The 18,305-nt window shown below is 40.9% G+C and overlaps 1 protein-coding gene across 1 annotated transcript in view; it reads right to left on the minus strand.

Moving 5' to 3' along the window:
- ADAMTSL5 (ADAMTS like 5) overlaps positions 1-18,305 on the minus strand; it is a 59,948-nt gene that overhangs the window by 26,630 nt on the left and 15,013 nt on the right. The window contains exons 4-9 of the mRNA XM_040420413.1: positions 9,903-9,963; positions 9,250-9,361; positions 8,984-9,111; positions 8,730-8,853; positions 3,253-3,336; positions 312-475 (exon numbers count right to left, since the gene is read on the minus strand). Coding sequence (XP_040276347.1) covers positions 312-475; positions 3,253-3,336; positions 8,730-8,853; positions 8,984-9,111; positions 9,250-9,361; positions 9,903-9,963 — 673 coding nt within the window. The remainder of the gene's footprint in view (positions 1-311; positions 476-3,252; positions 3,337-8,729; positions 8,854-8,983; positions 9,112-9,249; positions 9,362-9,902; positions 9,964-18,305) is intronic.

Raw genomic sequence — 18,305 nt, forward strand, 5'->3', positions numbered from 1 at the left:
GATGCTTTGCTTATGCCCATGTTGAAGAGCCTACAGTATGGTGAGACATGGTGAGAGCACACACAGAGCACCTACTGCTAAATATTATATCTCTGTTTTCTTTCCAATCAATATACAGTATGTATATCATATGTGCTACCGTTGAAAAAAAAAGATATTAAAAATAGATTTTCACTTTTGAAGTTTATCATGTAAGATAATAAACAACCTACCTACTGATCCACATGAAGAGGAGGCAGAACATATGTGAGAAAAGACATAATCAAAAGAGCAATCACTCATATAAGTAGACATAAATAAAAATGTCTCACCAGAACATACAAGTCCTCATCAGTAGGACCCAATGCCTCTAGAAATTCATGACTGGCTGTGACACGGGTGTAATGTACCTCTGTTCCTGCCACTTTGTACACGCCAGACCTGGACATTGCCCAATCCCCATTAATCACATAGCCTTTACTCAGGCTCATCAGGGCTGATAAAAAGAATGCACAATATTAAAATATTAGCAAAGACTAGCAGAAATATGTTGGGGAACAGTTATCATTTTCTTTGTGCCAGAATTCTGGAGTAAAAAAAAGTCACACATTTTGGCACATGCCATTTCTGTCAGCATCTTTGCTGCTCCTGTAGCATTACCTCTCTGCATTTGCGCTGCTATTCGGGGAAACTGCACAGGCAGGAGATTGACAGAGCCAGGCGAGATGTCCGGCCCTGTCAATCAAGGGGTAGCGGGGAACCTCTTGAGCAGCGGGCCAGCCCCTCGCGGCTCAAGAAGTCTGATGAATGTAAAGATTTGTAAGAACTGATTCGCTCGTCTCTACTGATGATGCACAGAGGGCAAACATCAGATACATGGATCATTAATGGACATCTCCACGGATGAAACAAATGTACATCAAATGGACATGGACATTTGTACAAGACTAGGACTATACAGCGATTGTGGCTGTAACACCCATCGCACAACCAAGGGTCACTGTGTAGCAGTTCCATCATTAAACTGAATGGACTCACAGTGCAACTTGTAAGTTGTTGCGACTGTGACCCCAGAAACTGAAAAAAAATCCAACACTGCAGAATTTTTTACAATCTGGTGTCGTGGTTGCAACAATTTACAAGTTGTGCTGCAATTCCATTCATTCCAATGGCTGCACTGCTACACAGCAACCGTTGGTCATGGAATGCATGTCGTGGCCAAGATGAACATGCAGCCCAAGTCTAAGAGCTAACAGCCCTGGACAAAAGTGTTATGTCTAAAGATGCAAAGATGTACAACATTTGACAAACGGACAAAGCACAGGCAAAAGAAAACTGACTTTAAAAACTACCCTTGTGATCCATTTTCCTAATTACCTATTGCTTATACCTCCAGTCTTCCATTCCACATGCACACTCAGCATGTACGGGGACTGTGTCCACAGGTATAGCTGCAGTTGAACAAGCATTTATTCGACAGCATCTAATGTGTATTTGAAGACTCCTTCCTGTTCTAACACACAGCTGATTTGCAGGGGTGCCAGAAATTAGGCCCCCACAAATCTGATATTGATGACCTATCCTGAGGACAGCTCATATGAATTCATTGCTATACACAGGGGTGTAGCTAAAGGCTCGTGGGCTCTGGTGCAAGAGTTCAGCTTGGGCCCTCTTTCCCCCTCCCTCAGTGCCTGAGGTAAAAATTGAAACAACCCCCCATACCAAATTCTCAACCTAACCCCTTACCACCAGTGCTACTGTTAAAGGGGTTGTATTATTATTATTATTATTATTTTTTACTACTGATGACCTATCCTCAGGATAGGTCATTAATATCAGATTGGCGGAGGTCCGACCCCTGGCACCCCCACCGATCAGCTGTTTGAAGAGAAGGCAGCTCTTATATGAGAGCTGCTTTCTCTGCTCTGTTTACGTGCTTGCCACAGAAATTGCAGTGGTGAGCAGGTAAACAGAGCAGAGAAGGCAGCACTCGTACAGAAAAAAAAGCTGAGAACTCCTACTTGGAAAATATTACATACAGGGATACAGAACATACAGGATAATACAGCGCCACATATGTACCTTTTACATTCAGTGACGTCTCCTCTGATGTAGATATTTTCTTTCCTCATCTTCTCCTTTCAGACCAGACCGCCATGATGATTTATTTCAGCCGTGTCTCATCTCTGCAGAGTTTAACAAGCAGACATCTTATCCTACTTTTCCATCATCCTCACCACCTTCTCAACACCCCATCCTGCCCTCCCCCAATACTATCCTGCAGGAACAGTCTCCCTGAAAATACTAGTACCACACAGATAGTGCGCCAGTACAAAAAAAACTTTATATTGTACAAAAAATACCCCCTTACCTTTCAGATCAGACCTCAGATCAAACCCCCATTAGACCTCCAGACCCCCTTATCAGACCCAATTAGACCTCCAGACCCCCATATCAGACCGTAGACCAGACCTCCAGACCCCCATATCAGACCTCCAGACCCTCATATCAGACCTCAGACCAGACCTCCAGACCCCCCATTAGACCTTTAGACCCCCATTACACTTCCAGACTCCCATATGACTTCCACACACCCATATCAGACCTCAGACCAGACTTCCAGACCCCCTATTAGACCTCAGATCAGACTAAAATAAATAAATAAACTTACCTCTCCTACCGCCACTCTCCAAGTACTGTGGTCTCCCTGCTCTCTTCTCGGGGCCCGCTCTGCACAGTCACCTGACTGCCTGCAGCGTCAGGTCACAGTGCGCTCTGTACATCCTGATTCTGCAGGCAGCCAGGACACAGCAGCATGGGACCTGAGAAGAGCGAGAAGGAGGAGGGGTAAGTACAGTGCTCACAGCGCTTCATTCCATAATGGAAGCGCTCACTAGTATTCCCTTTATAATATGCATTGCATCTTATAAAGGGAAAAGTAAAGTACCCCTGGCTTAGGGGCCCTGTTGTAAATGCAACGGATGCGACCCCTATAACTATGCCAGTGACTACACAGTTTTCATGTGGGCTTCTCCCTGGTTACCATTGTGCAGAGTCCACACATACAGAATTGTAATGTGAATGAACCTCGGGGAGAGAGCTGAAGCAATCATAATATGATGCAGATAGAGACATAATGATCTTTTATACTAAAGTGTTACCTGTACTCCAATTTTTGGTGAAAAGAGACAGAACCAAGTGAACAAACTTACATTTTTTAAAATTTATTTTACATAAATTTGTCTTGCAATCATATGGGCAAAGTTCTTTTACCTAAAATGTTTCGACTTCGATCAGTCACCTTAATGTGCGTTGCACCAGCAGGAATACGTGTCACATTTTTGTAACCAAAGATTCCTGTTAGATAAAATTAAAAGGTTAAAGCTTGAGACAATATATTTTGCATAAAAAGATACCTTAAGGCCTCATGCACACGACCGTTGTTTGGGTCCGCATCCGAGCCGCCGTTTTGGCGGCTCGGATGCGGACCCATTCACTTCAATGGGGCCGCAAAAGATGCGGACAGCACTCCGTGTGCTGTCCGCATCCATGGCTCCGTTCCGCGGCTCCGCTAAAAAAAATAACATGTCCTATTCTTGTCCGCGCTTTGCGGACAAGAATAGTCATTTATATTGCCGATGCCCGTTCCGTTCCGCAACACAGGGGCGTCTTCCGTTTTATGCGGATCCGCGGTTTGCGGACCGCAAAAAACGGCACGGTCGTGTGCATGAGGCCTAAACAAAACTATGTACTCAACCAGTACTCTCTGCTCTGCACTGATGAGGGGCAATCAACCCAAAACAGCTGTCTGCAGATAAGGTGCTGGCTTATTTAACCCCTTAGGCCTCTTTCACACGGGCGTTGCGGGAAAATGTGCGGGTGCGTTGCGGGAACACCCGCGATTTTTCCGCACGACTGCAAAACATTGTAATGCGTTTTGCACTCGCGTGAGAAAAATCGCGCGTGTTTGGTACCCAAACCCGAACTTCTTCACAGAAGTTCGGGCTTGGGATCGGTATTCTGTAGATTGAATTATTTTCCCTTATAACATGGTTATAAGGGAAAATAATAGCATTCTGAATACAGAATGCATAGTAAACTAGCGCTGGAGGGGTTAAAAATAAATAAATAAAAAATTAACTCACCTTAATCCACTTGCTGGCGCTGCCGACATCTCGTCTGTCTCCTTCTGTGCTGAACAGGACCTGTGGTAAGCATTCATTCCAGGACCTTTGATGACGTCACTCCGGTCATCACATGATCCATCACCATGGTAAAAGATCATGTGACGTACCATGTGATGACCGGAGTGACGTCATCAAAGGTCCTGTAACTGTACTTAATGCTCACCACAGGTTCTATTCAACAAAGGAGACAGAAGCAGATGCCGGGCTCCGCAATCAAGTGGATTAAGGTGAGTTAAATTATTTTTAATTTTTTTTTAACCCCTCCAGCGCTGTTTTACTATGCATTCTGTATTCAGAATGCTATTATTTTCCCTTAAAACCATGTTATAAGGGAAAATAATAATGATTGGGTCTCCATCCCGATCGTCTCCTAGCAACCGTGCGTGAAAATCGCACCGCATCCGCACTTGCTTTACCAAAAATTTCAAAAAAATAGCAAATTTCCAAGTTTCAATTTCTCTACTTCTATAATACATAGTAATACGTCCAAAAATAGTTATTACTTTACATTCCCCATATGTCTACTTCATGTTTGGATCATTTTGGGAATGATATTTTATTTTTTGGGGATGTTACAAGGCTTAGAAGTTTAGAAGCAAATCTTGAAATTTTTCAGAAATTTTCAAAAACACAATTTTTAGGGACCAGTTCAGGTCTGAAGTCACTTTGCGAGGCTTACATAATAGAAACCACCCAAAATGACCCCATTCTATAAACTACGCCCCTCAAGGTATTCAAAACTGATTTTACAAACTTTGTTAACCCTTTAGGTGTTCCACAAGAATTAATGGAAAATAGAGATACAATATCTAAATTTCACTTTTTGGGCAGATTTTCCATTTTAATAATTTTTTCCAGTTACAAAGCAAGGGTTAACAGCCAAACCAAACTCAATATTTATGGCCCAGATACAGAAACACCCCATATGTGGTCGTAAACCGCTGTACGGGCACATGGCAGGGCGCAGAAGGAAAGGAATGCCATACGGTTTTTGAAAGGCAGGTTTTGCTGGATTGTTTTTTTTTTACACCATGTCCCATTTGAAGCCCCCCTGATGCACCCCTAGAGCAGTGTTTCCCAACCAGTGTGCCTCCAGCTGTTGCAAAACTACAACTCCCAGCATGCCCGCACAGCCAAAGGCTGTCCGGGCATGCTGGGAGTTGTAGTTTTGCAACAGCTGGAGGCACACTGGTTGGGAAACACTGCCCTAGAGTAGAAACTCCATAAAAGTGACCCCATCTAAGAAACTACACCCCTCAAGGTATTTAAAACTGATTTTACAAACTTTGTTAACCCTTTAGGTGTTCCACAAGAATTCATGGAAAATAGAGATACAATTTCAAAATTGCACTTTTTGGGCAGATTTTCCATTTTAATAACTTTTTTTACAGTTACAAAGCAAGGGTTAACAGCCAAACCAAACTCCATATTTATGGCCCAGATTCTGTAGTTTACAGAAACACCCCATATGTGGTCGTAAACTGCTGTACGGGTACACGGCAGGGCGCAGAAGGAAAAGAATGCCATACGGTTTTTGGAAGGCAGGTTTTGCTGGACTGTTTTTTTTTTACACCATGTCCCATTTGTAGCCCCCCTGATGCATTCCTAGAGTAGAAACTCCAAAAAAGTGGCCCCATTTTAGAAACTACGGGATAGGGTGGCAGTATTGTTGGTACTAGTTTAGGGTACATATGATTTTTGGTTGCTCTATATTACACTTTTTGTGAGGCAAGATAACAAGAAATAGCTGTTTTGGCACCGTTTTTATTTATTTTTATTTACAACATTCATCTGACAGGTTAGATCATGTGATATTTTTATAGAACCGGTCGATACGGATGCGGCGATACCTAATATGTATACTTTTTTTTTTTATTCATGTAAGTTTTACACAATGATTTCATTTTTGAAGCAAAAAAAAATCATGTTTTAGTGTTTCCATAGTCTGAGAGCCATAATTTTTTTTGTGGGATGAGATGACTGTTTGATTGGCACTATTTTGGGGTGCATATGACTTTTTGATCGCTTGCTATTACACTTTTTGTGATGTAAGGTGACAAAAAAATTGTTTATTTAGCACAGTTTTTATTTTACATTTTTTACGGTGTTCATCTGAGGGGTTAGGTCATGTGATATTTTTATAGAGCCGGTCGATACAAACGCGGCGATACCAAATATGTGTACTTTTTTTTATTTATGTAAGTTTTAGTGTCTCTATATTCTGAGCCATAGTTTTTAAATTTTTTGGGCGATTGTCTCAAGTAGGGGCTCATTTTTTGTGGGATTAGGTGACGGTTAGATTGGTACTATGTTGGTGGGCAAACGCCTTTTTGATTGCTTGCTGTTGTACTTTTTGTGATGTAAGGTGACAAAAAATGGTTTATTTAGCACAGTATTTATTTTTTATTTTTTACGGTGTTCATCTGAGGGGTTAGGTCATGTGATATGTTTCTAGAGCCGGTCGATACGGACGCGGCGATACCTAATATGTATACTTTTTTTTTCCTATTTTTTATCAACTTTTTTTTAACTTTATTTGGGGAAAATTACGTTTTTGTTTATTTTTACTTAAAACTTTAAATTTTTGGGGGGAAATCTTTATTTTTTCAACTTTTTTTTTCACTTTATTTTTTGTCCCACTTTGTGACTTGAACTTTTGGGGGTCTAATCCTTTACAATGCATTCCAATACTTCTGTATTGGAATGCATTGGCTGTATGAGTAATACAGTGAGTATTACTCATACAGCTTCCGGCCTGTGAGATCCAGGGGGCTGGATCTCACAGGCTCGTCACCGGAAGGCAGTGTGATGCCTTCCTTAGGCATCGCACTGCCTTCCATGCCATCGGGTCCCCCCTACAGCCGCATGGGGACCCGATGGCACCGCCAACCGCCGCAACCGCAGGTAAAAGCCGCAAACCGCAGGTCTGAATTGAGCTGCGGTTTTCGGCGATCGCTGACACGGGGGGGTCACGGGACCCTCCCGCACATTTAGCCAAGGTGCCTGTTCAATTATTTGAGCAGGCACCGGGTTCCGATCACAGGACGTACACAGGACGTACCGGTACGTCATGGGTCCTTAAGGACTCGGGAAACAAGTCCTTAAGGGGTTAATATCCGAGTCATGTCTCAAAGCTTATTTAAAGGGTAGAACATTGACTTATAGGATAGCTGCCATACATCTGGTGGAATTAGAGGCAGAGCTTTTTGAGAGCTCATTTGCATCCCTTGCTTCTTTGATTTATGAATATAACCAATAATTTTTTTTACCTAAAATCTGGATGCTACATTATTAAATCTCACAATTTGCATAAATATTATATACAATTTAGATTTGTAAGATCTTGTTAATAAGATGTATGTACAGTATGTTACATGTTTCGTAAAATCCAGGGCAGTCATGTGAAATTATCTAAGAAGCAGTTGCTTGTACTATAGTTGGGTCCTGCTGTTAGAGATTCCCAGCTACTTATTTATGTGAAATATTGATAAAGTTTCCTTTGGAGTATGAATTAGAAAAGCAGCAGTTCTGTCATCTGTTTCCATTTGGGGTTTCAACCAGAGTAGAAAACATAATAATTTGATGTGGCAGTGTATGAACAAAACATTGTAGAAATTAGAATCAGTACGGAATGATGTCAATTGTTAAATGCCTAAAGTCCATCTAGTTAACACATCTAATACATTTAAAAGGGTTCTTCAGGATTGATTTAAAATGGCTGTCAGCAACCTGTCCGAGATTGTGAGCAGGACTAGTTGCCTCTACTTGAAGAGTTGCCTGAGGAAGGTGAGCGGACTTGGCCTTACTACACTCTGGCACTTGCATATTCTACATATTGGTGATTCCTATCAGCCGCTCAGCCATGATGGCATATGGTAGGTAGGATTACATCATTACCATCTATTGTAGAGCAGTGTAGTGAGGCCGTGCCCCATCACTCCATAGGCAGCTCTGTAAGTGGCAACCAATTCTAGGACAGGTTGCTGGCGGCCATTTTAAATCATTACCAGAACCACCCTTTAAGTACATAAGATATCAGCATGGCTAAAAAGGGGAATGATGCATTTGTCACAGAACTGGGTACCAGTCTACTACCAGGGAAGCAGTAACAAGTCAATTGGCCTTGGCCCTCGGTAAAGAAAAACCTAGCTATGACTGTACATAACACGTTTGATCAAAAATGTGCGCAAAGAGCTTCTATTTTGGCATTTATAGTAGGTATAATACCACTGTAATTTAGAATGATCCCCATTTCTCAGCTCTATTGCTTGCATGTGAAATGTTGTGCAGCCATTTTTTTTATCAACCATGTTTGCTTGACGGATATGCACCTGTCTCTATGAATGTGCTAGTCTAAATGTTCTTGTTGTACATAACAAAGGTTAGAAAGTTAGTCTGTGTTGAAATTTGTTTTTGCTAACTTCATTCATGAATTCTGTTTTTAGAATACCATCAACAATGCACATCTTTAATTCTCTCTGACAAATTCAATGATGATGTATTAGAGTGACCTGCAACAGAGAAATTCATCTGTAACCATAGAAATAAATAGCGGAATATAACCTGTAGAGGGATAAGGAAGCCGGAAAACGTCCTGGACATGGACACATGAATCATTTTGGCCGCCACAGTTTCCACATGAATCATTTGTCACTCCAGAACCCAAGATACCATCACAGCCTGCCATCTGTAGAATGAATGCCCAACTTAGGTTAAGATTTGAGCCAAAAGTAGCCAAATACTAACATAAACTAATTCTAATCATCTCATTACTTTCCTCTTTAATACTTATTTTATAGATAAATGCAAATTATTACCAGGCATTGACCATTAACGCAAGTACCATCAGAGTGTGGTCCACAACTTGTTCCATCCAATGCTCTTCCAAAACTGTAATAAAAGTTGTATCCTACTGCCAAGCAGTTTAAGTGACAGGGGTTGGGAGCTAAAAAAAAAAAAAATGTGCAAGCAATTGAGACAATGACTAGTCTAGTAGCTGGAAATAATAATTTCATGCTCTGTACACACTACAACCATATTTAGGTAATATGATAATATGATCTGTGTTTGGTTTAATACTTACCTCCATAGAATGGCACCCAGTGATATCTTTGATGAGATGAGCCAGGGATGGGTCTGTTGTTGTAGAGGGTGCACTGTACATTCCTGAAGGGCACTGAATCTGCTGGGCACAGCTGGTAAATTACATGCAGAGGTTCAGACAACTGAAAAGTATTGCTCTCCAAGACATAATCGCCCACAAATGAACAATATAATGGTTGCAGCATAGTAGCACTAACAGAAGATGTTAGGCTGTAGTTTTTTCTTTTGGCCACTGTCTATTTTTTATACTTTGTATCACAGCCATTGCAAGCAGACTCTACCCTATTACAAAATCTGTAGAAGGGCCCCCACCTGTTATGTTCCATTTATAATAAATGTGCCTTCTTATGCACCAGATAGGGCCTTTGAACCGCCTTTACCATCCCCTATGACCAGAGGCATATCTTAAAGGTCCCGGGACCCAGTACAAAATCTTTAACAGGGCTTCCCAACTACCGTATGCTTTCTACAATAGTGCTGTATTCTTATGTGGCAGAGGGGTCTTTGGGCCCCCTCAGACTCATAGACCCGATAGCAACTGCTACCTCTGCACCCCCTATAGTTACGCCCCTGCCTATGACATTCAACTGACATTTTGAAAGAAACAGTTGAACATATAAACCAGAAACCTACCGTGGACTGGCACAATTTGTACTGTTGCTTTTGTCCTGTACATGTTACTTCCATATTATCCCTGTGAAAGAAGAAACCATATTAGTCCCAAGATATAAGCTAGGTAGCAAATTCGTAACATTGTATATATATTTGGACTCTCTAGACCCGTTTTCACCATGTAAAGAAATGTTAAATAATATGTGATATAATATTAATTGGTATTTAATATAAAGGCTTTATTACACTATACACTGACACCATCTATAGTGATACACAAGGGCGATGGGAGGTCTGTTTGGGAACGTCAAGACCTATATTTGAAGTCTCCATATATGACAATGTAGAAGTACATACATTAGTAAGACACACCTGTATCTATGGTATAAATGACTGACAGAGACAGACAAGGGGGGTGGTATTCTTACTCTCACTCTGTTGGGGGTTGTAGCTGCTGAAGAAGATGGAAGACACACATGGAGCCTGCAAAGGAGGTTCCTCCTCTTCAGCAAGGATACTTTAAGGACATTCATATTTACGCATGGACAATAGACTAAGACTTTTCCTAAATTCTTTTTGTAAGTAATCAACTTTTATGAAGACCAAAAATAAATCGCATTATTAATTTTTTATATAACTCTTGTTGAATCCTGGTGAATGAGTCCTCCGGGTTTTCCTTACTTCAAATAACGCATACACTATATTTGGAGAGGATTACCAAACCAGTTATTATATTTTTATACATATTTCTATTACAAAAAATCACTGTGGTTTGTTTCTATCCTGTATTTAGCACTTCCTGTTGCTGTGTCCAACCAAACCCATGACACACTTCTTCTTTCTTTGCCGCAAATCCACCCTTAACAACACCCACCAAGTTTATAACTCCTCCCACCCAGCTAGTTACATAGACAATCTGCTAGAATTGCTCCTGTTGTTGCTTATACACATCCATGGACATAACATCACAGGGAATAAGAAAGAGCTGCATGGACATGATTATGTGATCACAGCCCAGAACAGAAGAGAGCAATAAAAGTAATATATTACAAAATCACAGCTACTTTAATAAATGATAACATTAAGCTATGTTGATGAGTACTTCTATAAAACTAGTTTGGCCATGTTTCTGAGGCCCTTCATAAGGCTTCTATTCTTATACACACAAATACCTATGACATGCACACATCAATATATCCAAATACATAAAATATAGCATAATTACATAATAGAAATACATACAGTCAGGTACATAAATATTGGGACATTGACACAAATCTAACATTTTTGACTCTATACACCACCACAATGGATTTGAAATGAAACTAACAAGATGTGCTTTACCTGCAGACTGTCAGCTTTAATGTGAGGGTATTTACATCCAAATCAGGTGAACGGTGTAGGAATTACAACAGTTTGCATATGTGCCTCCCACTTCTTGAGGGACCAAAAGTAATGGGACAATTGGTTTCTCAGCTGTTCCATGGCCAGGTGTGTGTTATTCCCTCATTATCCCAATTACAATGAGCAGATAAAAGGTCCAGAGTTTATTTCAAGTGTGCTATTTGCATTTGGAATCTGTTGCTGTCAACTCTCAAGATGAGATCCAAAGAGCTGTCACTATCAGTGAAGCAAGCCATCATTAGGCTGAAAAAACACAACAAACCCATCAGAGAGATAGCAAAAACATTAGGCATGGCCAAAACAACTGTTTGAAACATTCTTAAAAAGACGGAATGCATCGTGAGCTCAGCAACACCAAAAGACCTGGAAGACCACGGAAAACAACTGTGGTGGATGACCGAAGAATTCTTTCCCTGGTGAAGAAAACACCCTTCACAACAGTTGGCCAGATCAAGAACACTCTCCAGGAGGTAGATGTATGTGTGTCAAAGTCAACAACCAAGAGAAGACTTCACCAGAGTGAATACAGAGGGTTCACCACAAGATGTAAACCATTGGTGAGCCTCAAAAACAGGAAGGCCAGATTAGAGTTTGCCAAACGACATCTAAAAAAGCCTTCACAGTTCTGGAACAACATCCTATGGACAGATGAGACCAAGATCAACTTGTACCATAGTGATGGGAAGAGAAGAGTATGGAGAAGGAAAGGAACTGCTCATGATCCTAAGCATACCACCTCATCAGTAAAGCATGGTGGTGGTAGTGTCATGGCGTGGGCATGTATGACTGCCAATGGAACTGGTTCTCTTGTATTTATTGATGATGGGACTGCTGACAAAAGCAGCAGGATGAATTCTGAAGTGTTTCGGGCATTATCTGCTCATATTCAGCCAAATGCTTCAGAACTCATTGGACGGTGCTTCACAGTGCAGATGAACAATGACCCAAGGCATACTGCAAAAGCAACCAAAGAGTTTTTTAAGCAAAAGGAGTGGAATGTTATGCAATTGCAAAGTCAATCACCTGACCTGAATCCGATTGAGCATGCATTTCACTTGCTGAAGACAAAACTGAAGGGAAAATGCCCAAAGAACAAGCAGCAACTGAAGACAGTTGCAGTAGAGGCCTGGCAGAGCATCACCAGGGATGAAACCCAGCGTCTGGTGATGTCTATGCGTTCCAGACTTCAGGCTGTAATTTACTGCAAAGGATTTGCAACCAAGTATTAAAAAGTGAAAGTTTGATTTATGATTATTATTATGTCCCATTACTTTTGGTCCCTTAACAAGTGGGAGGCACATATGCAAACTGCTGTAATTCCTACACCGTTCACCTGATTTGGATGTAAATACCCTCAAATTAAAGCTGACAGTCTGCAGGTAAAGCACATCTTGTTCGTTTTATTTCAAATCCATTGTGGTGGTGTATAGAGCCAAAAATGTTAGAATTGTGTTGCTGTCCCAATATTTTTGGACCTGGCTGTATGTGCACACACAAACATTCACAAATCATCTCTATTTTTTCATAAATTCTTTCTTTCATTTTAAAGAAATGAGGGCAGTGAAAAATGGTGGTGGGGAGGGCTAAACAAAGGGAAACAGAGAAGGAGGTGGGAAGAATCCAAGTAAATATATAGCTTACGGTATATCTGGAAAAAAAACATTAACAACAAAAGTTCTCTGCTGAAAGCTCATTACAAGTTCCAATATAATTAAATAGCAGTAGATATTCGCTACAGGGTGTTTAATATAGAGTCCGAGATAGTGGTGTTGAAAAAAACGTGTCCATTTCTCCCAAATCTTCTCAAATTTACAGGCGGCTGACAATCTAATCTTTCATTATGAGACAATACCACTAATTTAACTCAACTATTCCAGAATTGAGGCCTTTTTTACTTCCAGTATCTTAAAGGGGCTACCCAGGATTTTTATATTGATGGCCTATCTTGAGGATAGGTCATTAATATTTCATTGGCGGTGGTTAAAATTAACTCATCCCTTACGTATGTAGCAGCAGCTACTGGCAAAATACAGTAATTCTGTAGTTGCACATTCACTTATAAGTAATGAGAGAAACGTTGGCATAACCACCCAGGTGTTTCAAAATACGTAGTGAACATACAAATCTAATAGTATTGAAAGAAAACATAATTTCATCTATTTTTTGTTTCTCCTGCAGTGTAAATTCAGTATGGCAGAAGCTAATAATTCTCCTCATAGAGACAAAAATTGATGGCCTTCATATCACCAGTCTCTTCTGCTGCCAGTAGGTATATCTCGTACTGCCAAATTCAACTTCACCGTCACATTTACCTACATAAGACAGCTGGCTAACCCGATGAATTCTTTATAAATGCAGCTGTTTGAAGGTTGTTATTAATCTAGTTATTCAATTTTTGTATTTACAATATTTGCTAAAAATCTGCCAATCACTGTGTACATCGCTGTGCATATGGTCCCTTTGCTGGGACAACACTGTGTACCTTATTCCTGTATTGTGATATCACTGTGAGCATTATTTCTATACATTGACCTGACAGTGTGCTTTATCCATGTACTGTGACATTACTGTGTGTAGTATGCCTGAGCTGTGACATCACTCTGTACAATATCTCTGTGCTTTGACAGTGATGCATTTTCTGTACTGTAACACTGCTGTGTGTGTTATGCCTGTCTGTGCATTATGACCGTGTATGCATTTTTTTCTGTACTGTGATTTCCCATTGGGCATTATTTCTGTCCCTAATGTATATGACAGTAATTTCTAATGCAGTTTGTGTAAAAGAAATATGCCTTAAAGGATGCCATAGGCTAGTTAGACATTAATCAAAGAAATCATTGGAGACCTTAAAATATAGAACATATATACTGTACATGAACCATGTACAGTGAGGAACAGAAGTATTTGAACACCCTGCGATTTTGCAAGTTCTCCCACTTAGAAATCATGGAGGGGTCTGAAATTCACATTGTAGGTGCATTCGCACAGAAAAATAAAAAATTGAGGAAATCACATTGTATGATTTTTAAATAAATTTTTTGTCTTGCACTGCTGAACATAAGTATTTGAACGCCTGAGAAACAGCAAGAATTCTGGCTCCCAAAGACCTGTTACTGTGCATTTAAAAAGTCCACCTCTACTCCACTCATTAATCTAACAGTAGCACCTGTCTGAGCTCTTTAAAGACACCTGTCCACCTCACAGTCAGTCAGACGCCAACTACTACCATGAGCAAGACCAAAGAGCTGTCAAAAGACACCAGAGACAAAATTGTGGACCTCAACAAGGCTGGAAAGGGCTATGGGGCAATTGCCAAGCAGCTTGGTGAAAATAGATCAACTGTTGGAGCAATTGTTAGAAAATAGAAGAGGCTAAAGACGACTGTCAGTCTCGATCGGACTGGGGCTCCATGCAAGATCTCACCTCGTGGGGTATCACTGATGAAAGAAAGCTGAGGAATCAGCCCAGAACTACAAGGGAGGAGCTAGTCCATGATATGAAGAGAGCTGGGACCACAGTTTAAAAGGTCACTGTTGGTAGAACACTACGCTGTCATGGTTTCAAATCATGCATCACACGGAAGGTTCCCCTGCTCAAGTCATCACATGTCCAGGCCCATCTAAAGTTTGCCAATGACCATCTGGATGATCCAGAGGAGGCATGGGAGAAAGTCATGTGGTCATATGAGACCAAAGTAGAACTTTTTGGTCTAAACTTCACTCGTCATGTTTGAAGGAAAAAGAAGGACGAGTTGCATCCCAAGAACACGATCCCTACTGTGAAGTATGGGGGTGGTAAGATCATGCTTTGGGGGTGCTTTTCTGAGAAGGGGACAGGACGACTGCACTGTATTAAGGAGAGGATGAATGGGGCCATTTATTGTGAGATTTTGAGCAACAACCTGCTTCCCTCAGTCAGAGCATTGAAGATGGGTTGTGGCTGGGTCTTCCAACATGACAACGACCCGACGCCCATAGCCAGGATAACCAAGGAGTGGCTTTGTAAAAAGCATATCAAGGTTCTGGAGTGGCCTAGCCAGTCTCCAGACTTAAATCCAATAGAACATCTTTGGAGGGAGCTGAAACTCTGTGTTGCTCTGCAAAGGGGACAGGACAACTGCACTGTATTAAGGAAAGGATGTATGGGGCCGCTTATTGTGAGATTTTGAGCAACAACCTCCTTCCCTCAGTCAGATCATTGAAGATAGGTTGTGGCTGGGTCTTCCAACATGACAACGACCCAAAGAACACAGCCAGGATAACCAAGGAGTGGCTCCGTAAGAAGCATATCAAGGTTCTGGAGTGGCCTAGCCAGTCTCCAGACCTAAATCCAATAGAACATCTTTGGAGGGAGCTGAAACTCCTTGCTGCTCAACGACAGCCCCGAAACCTGACAGATCTAGAGGAGATCCGTGTGGAGGAGTGGGCCAAAATCCCTGTTACAGTTTGTGCAAACCTGGTCAAGAACTACAGGAAACGTTTGACCTCTGTAATTGCAAACAAAGTCTTCTGTACCAAATATTAACACTGATTTTCTCAGGTGTTCAAATACTTATGTTCAGCAGTGCAAGACAAATACATTCTTTTTTTTTTTTTGTATATATCTATATATATATATATATATATATATATATATATATATAAAAATCTTTATTGTTTTAATATTGTTACAAACATCTGAAATTTCAAAAAATTTCTATTTTTACATAGTAAACAGTACAGTTATACAAATTAATAGTGCCCACCCAGTTTATCCCAATGCCCACTAATCACCTGGCGGGGGGGGGGGGGGGGGGAATTAGAAAGGGAAGAATAGAAGAAAAAAAAATATATATAAATAAAATTAAATAAAAATAAAAAATCCTCCCACAATCCACCTCTGTCACGAATATGACTGATCCAGACAGGTCTGGGAGGAGAAGGTCGCAGCGACTTGCTACTCGCGATAGCTTGTGAGTTTGCTCCGTGGTTCAGGGTATGTCATCAGGGTTTTGCCTTGTGAACCTTTTTGTCCTGATTGGGAGTTTGTAGGCATCCTTCTCAGGTGAGTCCTGTCTGCCACTCCCAGCTACCATATTAGTTTCAGTTTCACTTGCAGTCATTGCCAGATATAGTCCTTACTTCCAGTGCTATTCTGACCTTTGAAGGAGATCGTTGGACGGTATTGTTAGGGTGACTGAGGGTTTAGGCATCCTGCTCGCCGCACGGGTTCACACCCCGTCTAGGGTATCAGGGCAGACAGGTGCCAGCTTATGGTTAGTCAGGGGTGGCCGTTCTATTCCCCATCCGTAGATAGGGGTCCCACTTCCCCTCCGTCTGGTGCGACACGACTGCTGCTGGGATAGCAGTCGTGACAACCTCCCCGTCCCGCAGTTTCTGCACCCCCCCTGGTCACCCCGGATCTCTCATTTCAACCATTCCTGCCATAGTCTAGTAAATCTAATTATATTACTTCTTGATATCAGATGGAATCTCTCACTGGCGATCGAGATTCTGACCAAATTCTCCCATTCCTTGATTGTAGGTGACACCCCACTCCCCCAGCGACCAACAATGCATTTCCTGGCATAAAACAAAAGTTTGGTTGCTATTGCTCGGTGATTTGAATTTCCTATCCCTTCCATTACCCCCAGAATACATATTGCAAACTATGTCGGAAATTTAAACCTGTGGTATACCTCTATCCTTTCACTTACATTCCCCCAAAATTCTTGAATCTCTCTGCATGACCAAAGTATGTGAACATCATCAGCGCCTATCTGTCTATATTTTTTACAGCAGAACTCTTCAGATTTATAAAATTTCATCAAATCCTTTGGGGAATAATATAATCGATATAGTATGTTAAATTGGGTAACCCTATGAGAAAAATTACGTGAGACCTAATTTTTTGCCAGTATCGCCTTTTCCCAAAACTCTATCTGCTGAGGAAAGGATTTCTGCCATTTATGAAACAGACAATTAACTTCTTTCTTTTCGGACCTCTGATTTAACAGAAGTCGATATATCCTTGATATCAGCTTCTTACACATGGTTAGTTTAGATATATTGACTAGAGATTGTGGAAGGGTATGTATATATGTTCCCTTTCCTAAAGATGCACGCAGAGCTTGTATTATCTGAAGGTAAAAGAAGATCATGTCCCTATTTTCAGCTCCACAAATTTTTATAAGGTCTGCATATCCAATTATATCTCCTTCCTTCCATATCTGTCCTAGTTTGAAAATTCCATTTTTCCACCAAACTTCTTGTTGGATTGACTTTAATTCTCCAAGATGACAATTATCCCACAATAGAGTGTCGCTATGCACTCCCGTATGAGACCACATATCTCTTACCTCTTTCCAGATTTTAGTCCATAGCAAAAATAATGGTATTTTATTAATTTGCTGTTGTGTCAATATATCGGTCTCCAACAGTTGAAAAATATTGCAGTTATATAGTTTTTCATTGATCCCTTCCAGCATCGCCTTGTATCTTGATGGAATTGCTCCAATTAATCATGTTTCTTATATGGCCGGAAAAAAAATAGAGTTCCATGAGTCCGGGGTGGATAAACCACCCTCCTTCTCTCGGATATACAACATTTGGGCTCTTATTCTAGGTTTTTTACCACGCCATATCAGATCCGTCAAAAAAGGGAGACTATCCTTTTAAGAATTGTCTTGAGAATTATTACCGGTGCGTTCCACATAATATAGTTCAAGGTGGGTAGGATACGCATTTTGGCAAGTGAGATACGACCCGCCATTGATAAACGCAATTTTTTCCATATATCTACTTTCTTCCTTATTTCCTGAATTTTGGGCACCACGTTTAGATATATATATATAGTCCTTGGGGTTAGGGGTAATTTGAATACCTAAATTTTTTACTGGTTCATCTATTTTTTTCATTTCCAACTGACCCGGTATTAAACTGTTCAGAGGATCAATCGGGATACAGGCCGATTTGGCCCAGTTCACTCGGAGTCCAGCATATTTGCTGTAATCTTCAAATATCTGGAAAATTCTCGGGAGTG

This window comes from Bufo bufo, chromosome 2 (assembly GCF_905171765.1).
Source record: "Bufo bufo chromosome 2, aBufBuf1.1, whole genome shotgun sequence".
NCBI classification, from domain to species: Eukaryota; Metazoa; Chordata; class Amphibia; order Anura; family Bufonidae; genus Bufo; species Bufo bufo.